Source organism: Oncorhynchus kisutch, linkage group LG27 (assembly GCF_002021735.2).
Source record: "Oncorhynchus kisutch isolate 150728-3 linkage group LG27, Okis_V2, whole genome shotgun sequence".
NCBI lineage: Eukaryota > Metazoa > Chordata > Actinopteri > Salmoniformes > Salmonidae > Oncorhynchus > Oncorhynchus kisutch.
This window is the reverse complement of record NC_034200.2, coordinates 24,707,511-24,724,087: the sequence shown is the minus strand read 5'-3', so window position 1 is coordinate 24,724,087 and position 16,577 is coordinate 24,707,511. Positions and strand designations below refer to the sequence as shown.

At 40.2% G+C, this 16,577-nt stretch overlaps 1 protein-coding gene across 2 annotated transcripts in view; it reads left to right on the top strand.

Annotated features, from left to right (window-relative positions):
• The window catches only part of LOC109872172 (receptor-type tyrosine-protein phosphatase N2), a 161,562-nt gene that overhangs the window by 135,532 nt on the left and 9,453 nt on the right, over window positions 1-16,577 (top strand). For both annotated transcript variants that reach the window (XM_031807032.1, XM_031807031.1), the window contains exons 17-21: window positions 1,152-1,299; window positions 1,733-1,806; window positions 10,596-10,673; window positions 12,138-12,257; window positions 12,600-12,766. In XM_031807032.1, the coding sequence (XP_031662892.1) occupies window positions 1,152-1,299; window positions 1,733-1,806; window positions 10,596-10,673; window positions 12,138-12,257; window positions 12,600-12,766 (587 nt within the window). The remainder of the gene's footprint in view (window positions 1-1,151; window positions 1,300-1,732; window positions 1,807-10,595; window positions 10,674-12,137; window positions 12,258-12,599; window positions 12,767-16,577) is intronic.

Here is a 16,577-nt window from a genome sequence, read left to right as displayed (position 1 = left end):
TAGCTAGTCTACCCGTTTGGCCCCCGTGCTAAAACATGCTACAGTAGGTTTCACATTTAGCTTTGACAATCTCATTAGCGGCAGTTAATCAAAGTCAGTGCTCCTGACTTAATGATGAATACAGTATGAGAGGTAATGGGCTCGGTTGAATGGCTTATCATTGTGAGGGAACTATTCCTGTTCCTGACTACAGATGTAGTTTCTTCATTTGAGCCAGTTTGCTCCACCAGGAAAATAATCATGCAGCAACAGCCAATTTGAATTATTATGTGGATTATAATTAAAGATGCACTATGCAGAAATCTCTCCGCCATTTCCTGTTTGCTAAAATTCTAATAGTTTGCCTAATTTCAGTTTGTGATTAAACAAGTAATATATTGTAGAGAATCGTTGTACCATCTAAACGGTAAAATATATTTTCAAAACCCGAAAGTAAAAAATGCAAAAACAAAAATTATGAACGCAAAACATAGAACAGATCTTCCACTTCTTAGACTTGCTTTCAATGAGAATAAAATATCTAAAACACACATTTCTCTGTGGACTTGGTAGGGTTGCCCCAAAAGTTACATATTGCAGCTTTTTTGGAAATTTTTGTAGTGGTTGATAAAAAAAAATTGTTCGGGCAAATCAAGTCAAATTTTAAAGTGGAAATTACTAACTTTTGAAGCCTTTTTTAAACCTAAAATACACTATAATATTGCATTTCCTGCTGTGAAAGAAATTTCTCAGCAACAAAAGAGTGATACAATTTTGATCCTACATCTACATGGCTAGGACCACATAGAGACCATAGATAACAATAATAAAGACACACACACACCTCGGAACCAAATGCCAAAAAACATTTGCATTATTATTCATATAATTATAAGAACATTTCTACTAGCTCATCTTTACTCCTGCTGAATTAAGAATATTCTATTTTGAGTTGTTGTTGTTGTTGTATGTCTTTCTTTGCATTGCTCCTTCTTGGTCAGATCATTATTGTCAAAGAGAACGTCTTCTCAATTGACTTACCTGGTTAATATATTCTCTTTCCCCGACCTCCTTAGTCTTACATTGAGGAGGAATACACACCAACTGACATGATGGGTACAACTGTAGTTATTGAATGCATATTGACTCCATGTCTTCTTTTTCCTCCCTAGTCTTACATGGAGGACCACCTGAAGAACAAGAATCGTCTGGAGAAGGAGTGGGAGGCTCTGTGTGCGTATCAGGCTGAGCCCAACGCCTCCACTACAGGCCTGGGGGCAGGGAACACAAAGAAGAACCGCTCCAATGCAGTGGTGGCCTGTAAGTAATTATTCTGTTTTTAAAGGAGTGGGGCAGTCCCACTCCTTCCGTATTGTTCCATGTTTATTGGATAGAGAGGAAAGGTAGAAGAGAGTGTGCTAAAAGAGCAGTGAATGGGATTTGAACCCATGCTCACAGCAGTACATCAGGCAGCAGCTTAGACCACTAGATCACCCCAGGTCACAAGGCCTGTAAGCTCTCCTCCTGTTAGATATCATGCTACTGTCAATTGCACCCATCTGAGACTATTTCAAATGATAAGATATATGGAGCAGGTTTGCTTTAGGTTTGAGTAATAGCTTAAAGGTTATGTTTGAGGGTGTATTCTTGAGTATTTGAGTATTCCAGTGCTTATAACACACTTCAGGCAGGCCTAGCACGGTGATGAGTCCTTGTTGAGTTGGTGCAATAAATTCCTCCATTTATATTTCAGATGATCACTCAAGAATTACCTTGAAGGTTGAAAACAGCCACAGCAATTCAGATTACATCAATGCCAGCCCAATTGTAAGTACCGTTTCAGTATACTAAACTCTGCTTTATAGTGTTGGGATGCTGTACTTTAGAACGAACTAAAGCAAAGCAGTGCTTTACAATATACAATTTGATGTAACAGATTGCTTAGCTTTAGTAAGATGCCTGATATTGCTTATGCACACTGTGTTTCATGCGTTGAATATTAATGATTGTTTTATTAGAAATAATGAGTGAATATTCACATGGGGAATGGGTGGGGAAGGGTACCGCGCATGATTCACCCTATTCATTCCCTCATTTTGAAAGCACAGTTGATCTGTGACTGTTATTGACCTTGAATTATGCTAATGTGCTGTTTTTTCACAGCTATGCAGTTCAGTTTTGTTGTGCTTTGATGTTGCCTATATACACTATGTACCTGTGTACAATTCTTTCCATGACATAGACTGACCAGGTGAATGCTATGATCCCTTATTGATGTTACTTGTTAAATCCACTTCAATCAGTGTAGATTTTAAATGTTTGTTTAACCTTTATTTGAACAGGGAAGACATATTGAGAGGTACAGTATGTCACTTGTAAACGTAAATATACACATTTACCCGAAAATATACAGAACCAGTCACAAGTTTGGACACACCTACTCATTCAAGGCTTTTTCTTTATTTTTACTATTTTCCACGTTGTAGAAAAATAGTGAAGACATCAAAACTATGAAATAACACATATGGAATCATGTAGTAACCAGAAAAGTGTTAAACAAATCTAAATATATTTTAGATTCTTGAAAGTAGCCACCCTTTGCCTTGATGTTGTTCCTAGATGTTTCCACTTAACAATAACAGCACTTACAGTTGACCGGGGCAGCTTTAGCAGGGCAGAAATTTGATGAACTGACTTGTTGGAAAGGTGGCATCCTATGACGGTGCCACGTTGGAAGTCAGTGAGCTCTTCGGTAAGGCCGTTCTACTGACAATGTTCGTCTATGAAGATTTCATGGCTGTGTGCTCGATTGTATTTACCTGTCAGCTACAGGTGTGGCTGGTACTTATACAGTACCAGTCAAAAGTTTGGACCTACTCATTCTAGGATTTTTATTTGTATTTTTCTTTTTTACCATTTTTACTATTTTTCACTGTAGAGTAAAAGTGAAGACAGCAAAACTATAAAATAACACATTTATTTTGCCACATTTATTTTGCCTTTGCCTTCATGACAGCTATGCACACTCTTGGCATTATCTCAACCAGCTTCATGAGGTAGTCACCTGGAATTCATTTCAATTAACAGGTGTGCCTTGTTAAAAGTTAATTTGTGGAATTTCTTTCCTTCTTAGTGTGTTTGAGACAATCAGTTGTCTTGTGACAAGGTAGGGTTGGTATACAGAAGATTTACCAAATAGAGCTAAGACCAAGTCCATATTATGGCAAGAACAGCTCAAATTAGCAAAGAGAAACAACAGTCCATCATTACTTTAAGACATGAAGGTCAGTGAATGAGGAAAATGTCAAGAACTTTTAAAGTTTCTTTAAGTGCAATCGCAAAAACCATCAAGCGCTATGATGAAACTGGCTCTCATGAGGACTGCCACAGGAAAGGAAGACCCAGAGTTACCTCTGCTGCAGAGGACAAGTTCATGAGAGTTACCAGCCTCAGAAATTGCAGCCCAAATAAATGCTTCACAAAGTTCACAAAGACACATCTCAACATCAACTGTTCAGACGAGACTGCATGAATCAGACCTTCATGGTCGAATTGCTGCAAAGAAACCACTACTAAAGGACACCAATAAGAAGAAAATTCTTGATTGGGCCAACAAACACAAGCAATGGACATTAGACCAGTGGAAATCTGTGCTTTGGTCTGAGATTTTTGGTTCCAACCGCCGTGTCTTTGAGACCCAGAGTAGGTGAATGGATGATCTCTGTATGTGTATTTCCCACCGTGAAGCAGGGAGGAGGTGTGATGGTGTAGGGTGCTTTGCTGGTGACGCTGTCTGTGATTTATTTAGAATTCAATGCACACTTAACAAGCATGGCTACCACAGCATTCGGCAGCGATACGCCATCTGGTTTGCGCTTAGTGGGACTATAATTTATTTTTCAACAGGACAATGACCCAACACACCTCCAGGCTGTGTAAGGGCTATTTGACCAAGAAGAAGAGTGATGGAGTGCTCCATCAGATGACCTGGCCTCCACAATCACCCGACCTCAACCCAATTGACATGGTTTGGGATGAGTTGGGCTGAAGAGTGAAGGAAAAGCAGCCAGCAAATGCTCAGCATATGTGGGAACTCCTTCAAGACTGTTGGAAAAGCATTCCAGGTGAAGCTGGATGAGAGAATGCCAAGAGTGTGCAAAGCTGTCATCAAGGCAAAGAGTGGCTTCTTTGAAGAATATACTATATAAAATATATACAGTTGAAGTCGGAAGTTTACAAACACTTAGGCTGGAGTCATTAAAACTTGTTTTTTAAACACTCCACACATTTCTTGTTAACAAACTATAGTTTTGGCAAGTCGGTTAGGACATCTACTTCGTGCAAGACACAAGTCATTTTTCCAACAATTGTTTACAGACAGATTATTGAATTTATAATTCACTATATCACAATTCCAGTGGGTCAGAAGTTTACATACACTATGTTGACTGTGCCTTTAAACAGCTTGGGAAAAATGACAGAAGATGATGTCATGGCTTTAGAAGCTTCTGATAGGCTAATTGACATCATTTGAGTCAACTGGAGGTGTACCTGTGGATGTATTTCAAGGCCTACCTTCAAAATCAGTGCCTCTTTGCTTGACATCATGGGAAAATCAAAATAAATCAGCCAAGACCTCAGAAAACAAATTGTAGACCACCACACGTCTGGTTCATCATTGGGAGAAATTTTCAAATGCCTGAAGGTACCACGTTCATCTGTACAAACAATAGTACGCAAGTATAAACACCATGGGACCACGCAGCTGCCATACCGATCAGGAAGGAGACGCGTTCTGTCTCCTAGAGATTAACGTATTTTGGTGCGATAAGTGCAAAACAATCCCAGAACAACAGCAAAGGACCTTGTGAAGATGCTGGAGGAAACAGGTACAAAAGTATCTATATCCAAAGTAAAATGAGTCCTATATCGACATAACCTGAAAGGCCGCTCAGCAAGGAAGAAGCCACTGCTCCCAAACCGCCATAAAAAGCCAGACTATGGTTTGCAACTGCACATGGGGACAAAGATCGTACTTTTTGGAGAAATGTTCTCTGGTCTGATGAAACAAAAATAGAACTGTTTAGCCATAATGTCCATCGTTATGTTTGGAAGGAAAAGGGGGAGGCTTGCAAGCCGAAGAACACCATTCCAACCGTGAAGCACGGGGGTGGCAGCATAATGTTGTGGGGGTGCTTTGCTGCAGGAGGGACTGGCACACTTCACAAAATAGATGGCATCATGAGAATAGAAAATTCTGTGGATATATTGAAGCAACATCAGTCAGGAAGTTAAAGCTTGGTCGCAAATGGGTCTTCCAAATAGACAATGACCCCAAGCATACTTCCAAAGTTGTGGCAAATGGCTTAAGGACAACAAAGTCAAGCTTTTGGAGTTGCCTTCACAAAGCCCTGACCTCAATCCCATAGGAAATGTGTGGGCAGAACTGAAAAAGCGTGTGCGAGCAAGGAGGCCTACAAACCTGTCTTTGTACAGTACTAATTTTAAAAACAGCAATGTATTTTGTTTTGCCTGTATTAAGCACACATTTTAAATCAGGAATGGATTCCTGCATAGCTATAAAATCTGACTGTCGTTTTACCACAGCCAGATCAACAGTTGGGGCAGTAGCATACATAATATTATCAACCGCATATAGATTAAGTTTACAGATTGACCAATGGTGTTTATATACATAGTGAAGAGAACAGGTCCCAGAAACAGGTCCCAGACATGTCTACAAACAAAGCAGCACATTTAATTTTAGTGTCTAACGCATTGACAAGATCAATAACAACTGAAGTGGTTGCTGTAATAGTGCTATGCCCAGGCCTAAACCCTGATTGGTTTACATTCAAAACATATTTCTCAGATTAAAAAAAGAGAAAAGGTCTACATTTACCAAGGATTCAAGATACTTAGCAAGAAAAGGTCTTGAAATGGAGAGATAATGATTAAGATCACTACTATCCCTGCGCTTGTGGAGTGGCAGAACAACAACAGAATTTCCATACTTTTGGAATATTTCCTGATAACAATGTTAAATAAATAACACTTCTCACTTCTCTTAGACAAACAACATATATTTTGTTTGTCTGAAGCCTGCATTTCCCAATCATCATTTTGGTCACCCAGGATAATAACTTCGGATTTAATAAAATAATACAACAAACGAGTTAACTCTTCAAGTGCACAAAGGTTAGCCGATGAAGGACGGTAAAGGTAGACCCCTATAACAGTTATAAAAACATTTTTCCCCAGACAAAGGCTTAAATATAGTAGCTAAACATTTTTGGCAAGGGAAATGGATTTCAGTCAAGAGAGAGAAATTATTTTGAATAAGAATAGCCTCTCCACCACCTCTACCCTGTCTGTCAGCTCTGAACCAATTATAACACTCAATATTAATATCGGAGTCCAGAATATCCCCAGAGATCCAAGTTTCAGTCAATACTAGAATGTCAGAATTTGTCTGCGTAGCCCAGATCTTGATGTAATTAAGTTTAGGAAGTAAGCTCCTCGTGTTTAGATGCATCAACCCAAGTCATTTGCGATTTTTTTAAGTCACACGGACTCTCCAACTCAAACAAGCTACATTCAATAGGTAGTTGCAGGTCCTGTCTGATGTTTGTTTTTTTACATTTTATTTAACTAGGCAAGTCAGTTAAAATTCTTATTTACAATGACGGCCTACCCTGGCCAAACCCGGACGACGCTGGGCCAATTGTGTGCCACCCTGTGGCACTCCCAATCACGGCCGGATGTGAGAGGCCTCTTGCACTGAGATGCAGTGCCTTTGACCGCTGCGCCACTCAGGAGCCCATTGATATAGTTGATATAGATGAAGGGGAGGAGACAGGTTAAAGAAGGATTTTTAAGCCTTGAGACAATTGAGACATGGATTGTGTATCTGTGCCATTCGTGGGGGTGAATGGGCAAGCGCCTTTGAACGGGGTATGGTAGTAGGCGCACCGGTTTGTGTCAACACTTTCCCATGTGTATTAAGAATGGTCCACCACCCAAAGGACATACTGCCAACTTGACACAACTGTGGGAAGCATTGGAGTCAACATAGGCCAGCATCCCTGTGGAATGCTTTCGACACCTTGTAGATTCCATGCCCCGAGGATTTGAGGCTGTTCTGAGGGCAGGTGGGGGTGAGGCAACTCAATATTAGGAAGGTGAGCTGTTTTGTACACTCACTTAAAAATCCTTCTATAACCTGTCTCCTCCCCTTCATGAAGTGGATTTAACAAGTGACATCTTTAAGGGATCATAGCTTTCACGTGGATTCATATGGTCAGTCTATGTCATGTAAAGAGCCGGTGTTCCTAACGTTTTGTACACTCAGTGTATCTATTCAGGTTTAGTTGAATACATGTAAGCCTACACATTGGCAGCAGGGAATCAGCATGGGAGCTGATGCATTTATTTATACCGTTTCTACTGGTGCATTTTTAAAGGCTAAATCAGGAGTTTAAAGACCCACTCCTTTGCCTCTCACAAATGACAACCAGTGTATAAATTGGGTCATTTACACACACTTAAGCATCAAACAATACATTTTGAGCAAATGTTTTTTTTTACTCAACTGTGAATGTCCAAGAACCAAACATTTGTAAGAAAGAGAGAAATAGGAGCCATGTGAATTCAGGATCTGAGCATACCCATTTGAAAAAGGTGGTCAAATCAAATAGATGTAGTTATCTTCCCCTGGAGGCAGATACAGAAGTATTCCATTATAAGAAACTGAAATGCTATGCATTTCAAATCCAAGGTCTTGTCCAAACTGGCACCATGTTCCCTTCATAGTGCACTACCTTTGACCAGGGCTCAGAGGGTTCAAAAGTAGTACACTATATAGGGAAAGGGGTGCCATTCGGGACACTGGCCCGTTGTCGTTGCACCAAAGTGCCAGGATGTGACGACACAGAAGAACCATTTCCTACACACCGAGCTGGATGGGTACAACTAGATATTTACAGAAATACCTCTGCTGCTGGCAATTTGATTTCCTCAACAACAACACTTACTGTCTCAGTGCAAAACATTGTTGTCGGCACTCTGGAGAATGTTTGTCTGCAAAGTAAAACTGTGAATCACTGTAAAACTTATGACGATCTTATAAGAGGAATTGTGTAACTCCCTTGTGATTGTCGCTTTAAAGAGCCTATTATTTCTCTCGCTACTGTGGGATATCTGGCTTCAAGCTAATTGAGCTGTTATTGTATGGCTTCATTTCGAAGACATTACTGTTGGTGTTACATTGATGAAGTAGAGATTCTATGGGCGCTCTAGATCGTCTTATGGACTCTTGCTTTCACATCATCACCACTAGCCCCTCACAATACATGGGAAACCTGTTCTAACACCTCTGAAATGAGGACCAGAACAGAAGTGAATCTCCTGTGAGAGAGTACCTTTGCCTCCCTCTCCCTGGTCTCACAGTGTGGTGGGTGAAACAAAGAGCTGACAAGCCTTGGTCCCCCACAGTGCAGTGGTGACAGACAACCAGAGGCAGAGCGGTGCTCTGCAATAACTACTGCTGCCACCGGCAGCCACTGGCCAGTAGGGAAGAAAGGCTGATAATTACAGCACACAGACCCTGGCTGGGCAGAACAAAACGGCCATGATTACGCCTGTCACGTTGCCGCTTGCTCCTCATTAGGTCCCAGGGAAATCATCCACTGGTAAACAATGTTTCATCTCTCTCTCTCTCTCCCTCTGCAACTCCAACCAAGAAGTTGGGTGGGTGGAAGAGGGAGCGATGGACAAGGGACAATGGGTTCCTGGAGACCCATCAACAGCATTAGCCCCTCAGCCTACTGACGGCTGAATGGACGGACACACTCAAGAATGTCATTAGCACCAGTTCTTAGTTCAGAGACAGCAGACACTTGAAATTGTCAGGAAACATTGTGTCTCCAAGAGATTGGAGAGAGAGACAGAAGGGGAGCATCAGAGAGGGAGAGAGAGAGAGATATGTATACTTTGACAATGTACAGTATGTCATTTAACTTGCCATGTCTATGAGAGAGAGAGAGAGAGAGAGAGAGAGAGAGAGAATAGAGTTTATCTGTACTGAGTGTACTGCAGACACTGAGTTTCTCTCAGTATTGAGTCTAGACCAATGACAGTCAGTTTCTCTGTTGCAGCAGTAGACACTCTCCAGGGGTACAGCATCAAACACTAGACATTGTTGTATTTCTTTTTTCTGCCAAAGCTAAAATGTTTTACTTGTTGTTAGCATTCGTCATTATTGACAATTATATAAAAGGCCATAAAAGCCCTCTCCCATTCACAACCCCTCCTCTATTCTCCTCCATCTGTTAACAAATGCACTTTGCAGTGACAGTTTTTCAGTTTTAATTGAAATGCAAACCCCTTGTTAAAACTGTGCCTTTCTTTTCCCAGTTAATACATTTACGTTAAAAGCTTAATCTTCTGTGTAAACCCAAGTTTATTTAAAACATTCTATTATTTTAGTTCATAAAGCAACGGAAGGCTATTAAACACCAGTTTCTGTGTGCCTTGGAATTATCTGTCTTTTCCCATAATTGCTTCCAGATAAATTGGCCTATCCAATTATAACATTTGCCATACAATTTGCATGGTAATAGGTATGACTGACACTCAACTATTCTCTTCTCGCATTCGCCACACATTTCTGGACCACGCTTGTTTTTTTAAGATGGCATTTGCTCTCCAATTTGTGAGAGTTTAGCAGCCTTGTTGTTTTAAGCACTGCAGAATAAGAAAAGACGGCACACAGACAACATTTGGGATTCATAGAAAGGATTTCTTCAAAAAACATTTGGTTAACAATACATGGGTAAACTCTGATCTCATTCCCATTGAATACCTATTCAAACATATCCAAAATGAAAATCAGAACATAAGTGAATGGCTTTGCACACTGTATTGAATCTTGAACGCTTCACTGACCACCTACACTATTTCTCAGGGAGGGAAGAATAGGCAGTAATACTCTGAATTTCCTCTTTCTACAGCCAATGTGGGTGTTACTTTAAAGCGGCAATAAGCGGTTGAAGCAATAGCGTTCTCCCCGCCCCCGTTTCGGTAAAAAGCTGTGGGATGGATCTGGAGAAACGTGACCACTCTCAAATTCATAGAAAGAGCTATGGATGCAACAACTGATCATCCATTACATCAAAATAATAGTTTTAACCATGTTTTTAGGCTACATGGTGTTTATTTACAAACATTGGAGTATAACAAGCTTATATTTTGGGATCTGATGGGGTACGACAGTTGAACTAAGCTCAGGAGGCATTTATAAGTTGTTTTCTTCAAGAATCAATGGGTAAATATCATACATTTATGAGTGGAATGTAGCAACTATGGATTGCCCCTTTATTTCAACATTTTGCTACATCATTTTTTATTTGACTTTAAGTTGGTATGTTTTTCACTATATCCAGTGTAAGAATATTGTTCTTTCTCAAAGCACTCACTAGGGTAAACCTTGTGGTCCTTTACTTGATCAATAATTAAGTAATAACATTGCTCTTTCTCTCAATCTCTCTGTCTCTCTCTCTCTCTCTCTCTCTCTCTCTCTGTCTCTCTCTGTCTCTGTCTCTCTGTCTCTCTCCCAGATGGATCATGACCCACGGAACCCAGCCTACATCGCTACTCAAGGCCCTCTTCCCTCCACGGTGGCTGATTTCTGGCAGGTACAGTCCTCTCTTTCATAAAATCAATATCTTCTCCAGACTTAAACAACAAGGGAACAGTGTTATTAGAAGTGTAAGTCAAACTGGAGACAAGTGCTTTTTGTAATCCCACCATGGCCTCCATATATACCACTACACAATCTACTTGCAAATGATAATCAAATATTGCTGCACATTTTATGTATACAGATATGCCTGGTTGTGTCAAACTATAGGAGAGAAAGGGAGGCTGTCTTGAATTATATTAGATGATTTTATGTAATTGATAAGGTGCATGATAATGGGAGAATTCCGAGGATGGAATTGTTCAGTGCGCACTCCAAATGGCCCCCTTTTCCATATAGTGCACTACTTTTTTCACCAGGGTGCATAGTGCTCTGGCCAAAAGTAGAGCACTATGTAGGGAATAGGGTGCCATTTAGGATGCATCCTCTGTCACCCGTGTGCTACATGAATTTAGTTACTGAGTGGATGGAATGTCTGGCCCATCATGACAACCAGAGTATGGGCCTCGGCCTGGGCCCCCTCTCTGCCTAATCCCTGTTTGGCTCTGAACAAACTATGAGAGGGGGGTGGAGGCTCTCTCTCCTCTCTTCTCCCTAATCTTCTCCCTCCTGTCTTAGTAAATTATACTTTTTTTAAAGTGCATTTTACATGGGTCACAACACACTCTACATCATTAAACTATATTAGAACTTTGTCAAGTGTGCTAAACTTTGTTCAATGTGCTAAACATTAGCAAATGCTCTTGGTAACTGTGAAATCATGAGCCATGGGTAAGAGAGCCCCCTGGTCATCTGATGAGTGTAACAATAATGTTTTATTAGCTCCATTAACCTGGCTGTTGTCTTTCTATCCTGCCAATGGCTCTCTAGAGCCTACCTACCTTCTGACCAGCGCCATCTAGACTGTATGTTAGCGAGAACAATTCCCCCTAAACAGACACTCCTAGTTCTGGAAGGACACAATAGGGACAATAGTGTATTTATTTCTTAAGGGACAGATACAATTAAAACATTGATACATTGAATCGTCGATATGCTTTAGCTTGCGCTGATTTGCACCATCAGTCCCCCCCCCCCCCCCACCCTACATATGAAGCTGCTCGTTTTTTAACTGGTTTACTATTGTTAAAGTTTACAAAAATACTTTTAAAGAATTTCACAGCGACAGCTAACAGTGTTTTCCCCAAGTATGGAAAGTAGATTGTACTGTAATTTAGATGCAGATGATTCAATAAGAAGGAATGGATGATAATTAAGCATTTTAATCAAGCATTTTTTTCCATATTCCTGTTTGTCATGTTTTGTCTTTTTCCTCTAATACTAGTAAATGGGCTCATACATAAAAGTTTGAAGTGTATGTGGGAGCGTCTCAATAGAATAGCGTGAGGGTGCATGTCACGAGGCAATTACCGGGTGTTGCCTTGTGACAAAATGGCCGTTCTCTGTCTTTTGTGTGCAGATGGTTTGGGAGAATGGCTGTGTGGTCATTGTCATGCTGACGCCCCTCACTGAGAGTGGAGTCAAACAGTGCTACCACTACTGGCCTGACGAGGGGTCCAACCTCTACCACATCTACGAGGTACCAGACCTGGTTATCCAATGTCTGATGTTCGCTCAAAATGACCGTTTTTCTAGTCATATCTATTGTTATTGCTCTAAATCGGAAATATGGTTATAGTCATTTTGATTTTAAAATTCATGTGTAATTTCAGCATAATTTGGTTGCAAATGTACTCCGTTTTAATTGCATTCAACTGTTGACTTATATACTGTAAAAGCACAGTCAGTAATACCCGTTTTCTACCTTTTCTGTAAGGTGCACAGTGCACTGCATATTACTGTGTATTCACGGATAACTTACAATAGAATAAGAATGAGAACTCATTATATTTATATGACTCTGACATAACTTCCTCTATAGGTGAACCTGGTGTCGGAGCACATCTGGTGTGATGACTTCTTGGTTCGTAGTTTCTACCTAAAGAACATGCAGACCAACGAGACTCGCACCGTCACACAGTTCCACTTCCTTACCTGGCTCAACCAGAATGTCCCTGAGTCCAGTCGGACACTCCTGGACTTCCGCAGGTAGGACTTCCTAGAGTCAGGGCTCCACAGGGCTGTCCTCACCACTATCTACAGTTGTAAAAATCTGCAAACTTTCAAAAAAATCCCAGGTTTTCCAGAAATCCTGATCGGAAGATTCCTCGGAAAACATGGATTTCTAGAAAATCTGGGAAAGTTACTAGACTTTTGCAACCCTATTGCTGTCAGATTGATATGCTAACAATAAGGTATTTTGTGGGATTAAACCTTTAGTTCCCTTCTTTTCCTCTTACTTTATGTGCCAGTCTTCAGTCTTCTTAAGATATACTATGACTCAGTAAATCTCTTTATTGCTAACCTTGCTGCTCTCTTAGGCCCACTGAGGAATTTTTCAAATAACAGGACAAGTCTGAGTACTGTGATGTTATATATCCTGGTGTTATTGTATTTGTTCTGCACACTTATGAGGTTAGATCTTCCGGGAAAGAGCAGGGCCAGAATATGTGGTGAAACACATCATACTGCCATCAAGCCACCAACTGTGGTCAGTGTAGGCATTTTTTTTTTCTCATGGGGTGAGGGAATGGTGAGGAGAAATACTAGGATTAAAAATGTGTTCTCGCTCAATTTCTTATCACATGCTATTGCAGTAACACTTGAATCTGAATCTTAGTTTGTGGTTTCGACAGCAATTATCACACTTGAGGGTTCGAGATCATAAACTGCGAGCTAATTCCTCTCTCTGTATGCCGCCATGTATTTAATGAACAAGTCTTACTTATGATCGTGCAGCACTTTCTTTTATTTCTCAGTTTCATAGCTACCTACCTGTTTTGGTTTGTTTTCTTCCTTGTGTTATTTTGCCAGCTAATTAGCGGTTGCCAGTGTCATTTTTGTGATGTTGCAGCTAGTAATATGAGCCCAGTTGCATAGTCACAAAAGTGATCATTGGAAACTGTGACTCTGCAACCAGGGGCCTTGCGGAACCCCCCTGCTCCTCCTCTCTCTCCTCAGCCTCTCTTCCTCTCTCTAATGACCTCTCACCTTTTGCTTGCTCATGATTTGCTTGACTTCCTCTGAATGATACTCTATACGTTTAACTTATTTAAGGATCACCTCCCTCCTTTGAAATCCCCCACTTCCCCCCAACCAACACCCCCCCCCCCCCCCCCCCCCCATTGGTGATCTGCTGTTGTTCCTATGGTAATTTGGTTCATGGTGGGTTTGGTATTTCTGAATTGTGAATTGGTTTTTCGGTTTGTTGCGTAACATTTTCTGTCAATTTACTTTTGATCGATGAAGGAATACTATTCATTTAAATCCAGTTTATTAAAGAGATAATCATTGGGGAATATAGTGAGAGCTTGAAATAAATCCCTAGGCATAAGTATTCAGTGTCCTGCCCCACATACAGTAAATGTATACAGTTGAAGTCGAAAGTTTACATACACTCGTTTTTTCAACCACTCCACAAATTTCTTGTTAACAAACTATAGTTTTGGCAAGTCGGCAAGTCGGTTAGGACATCTACTTTGTGCAAGACACAAGTCATTTTTCTAACAATTGTTTACAGACAGATTATTTCACTTATAATTCACTGTATCACAATTCAAGTGGGTCAGAAGTTTACATACATTATGTTGACTGTGCCTTTAAACAGCTTGGAAAATGCCTTTAGAAGCTTCTTATAGGCTACTTGACATAATTTGAGTCAATTGGAGGTGTACCTGTGGGTGTATTTCAATGCCTACCTTCAAACTCAGTGCCTCTTTGCTTGACATCATGGGAAAATCAAAAGAAATCAGCCAAGACCTCCACAAGTCTGGTTCATCCTTGGGAGCAATTTCCAAATGCCTGAAGGTACCACGTTCATCTGTACAAACAATAGTATACAAGTATAAACACCATGGGACCACGCAACCTCTCAGGAAGGAGACGCGTTCTGTCTCCTAGAGATGAACGTACTTTGGTGCGAAAAGTACAAATCAATCCCAGAACTACAGCAAAGGACCTTGTGAAGATGCTGGAGGAAACAGGTACAAAAGTATCTATATCCACAGTAAAACGAGTCTAATATCGGCATAACCTGAAAGGCCACTCAGCATGGAAGAAGCCACTGCTCCAAAACTGCCATAAAAAAGCCAGACTACGGTTTGCAACTGCACATGGGGACAAATATCGTACTTTTTGGTCAAAAGTCCTCTGATGAAACAAAAATAAAACAGTTTGGCCATAAAGACAATTGTTATGTTTGAAGGGTTAGGGTTGCAAATGGGTCTTCCAAATGGACAATGACCCCAAGTATACTTCCAAAGGTGTGGCAAAATGGCTTAAGGACAACAAAGTCAAGGTATTGGAGTGGCCATCACAAAGCCTTGACCTCAATCGTATAGAAAATGTGTGGGCAGAACTGAAAAAGCTTGTGGGAGCAAGGAGGCCTACAAACCTGACTCAGTTACACCAGCTCTGTCAGGAGGAATGGGCCCAACTTTCAAAATTCACCCAACTTATTGTGGGAAGCTTGTGGAAGGCTAAACGTTTGACCTAAGTTTTTTAAACGCAATTCTACCAAATACTAATTGAGTGTATGTAAACGTCTGACCCACTGGGGAATGTGATGAAAGAAATCAAAGCTGAAAGAAATCATTCTCTCTACTATTATTCTGACATTTCAGATTCTTAAAATAAAGTGGTGATCCTAACTGACCTAAGGCAGGGAATTTTTACTAGGATTAAATGTCAGGAATTGTGAAAAACTGAGTTTAAATGTTTATTTATTTTCGGCTAAGGTGTATGTAAACTTCCGATTTCAACTGCAAGTACTGTAGTAGGGTTGAATATTTTCCTGGTATTTTACAAATGTTACAACCTGAAAGTAAATCACTTTTCTCTCAGGTAAATCGGTATTTCCCGCCAAAACGGGAAGTGTCATTCAAAAGAATTATAGAGCATATAAATATGTCTGGATTTGATTAGAGCTTTGATCAGGATGAAAAAATTAAACCCTGATGCTACCTGAGCCTGATGAGTCATGTATTAAATACAATTTTTATGATCCCTTGATAAATGACATTTAATGAGCCCAAGACTAAAAAAGCCCAAATGATTGTGCCATTGTCCAATACATATAACCTATGATATAGGCTACTGCACATTACACACAGCAGAAAAACATAACCGCCCATAGATGTAGCTAGCTACAGTATTTGAGCTCTTGGGTAAATAAATTAAACTAGCTCCAATAGGCTAATCATTTTGAGTGTGAACTGTTATACCCTACTGTATTGTATTATACTGTATTATATGGGCTGGAATTACGCACATCATTCAAGCCATGATAAAGCAGAAGAGAACATGCAAATGCGGTCTACAAAGTTACAATTATAAGCTAGTGAATTTGATTTTAATTTTGAAATATAATAGAGCCTATTTGTATAATTAGTAGACTGACGCATATATCCCTTTCATAATATTTCCCATAATGTTATTAGCCTACCTCCTCTTTCTCTCTTTGGTGTTTCTTCATTCCTTCCTCTCTTTCAACAGTTAAATGAAACAAGTTTTGTTGTCCTTATCATCATCATCATTCTAATGACATGCTTGAATAATATAGGACTTGAATTAGATGCAGAAGGCTTTCACTTCTCTTCATGAAGATTGAATTGTTATGGGTCTGAATAAATAACTGCTTTAGCCTACCGCCATCCCTCATTCCCTCTTCTTTCAAATGACCTGTGAGTTCTATTGGCTGCTGTATTCAACATTTAGCAAACAAGAGCTTGCATCCCCCTTCAAATAGTATATTGGTATAAGAAATGCCCAAAAGATTATGTCCAGCAAGCTATTCTAGTCT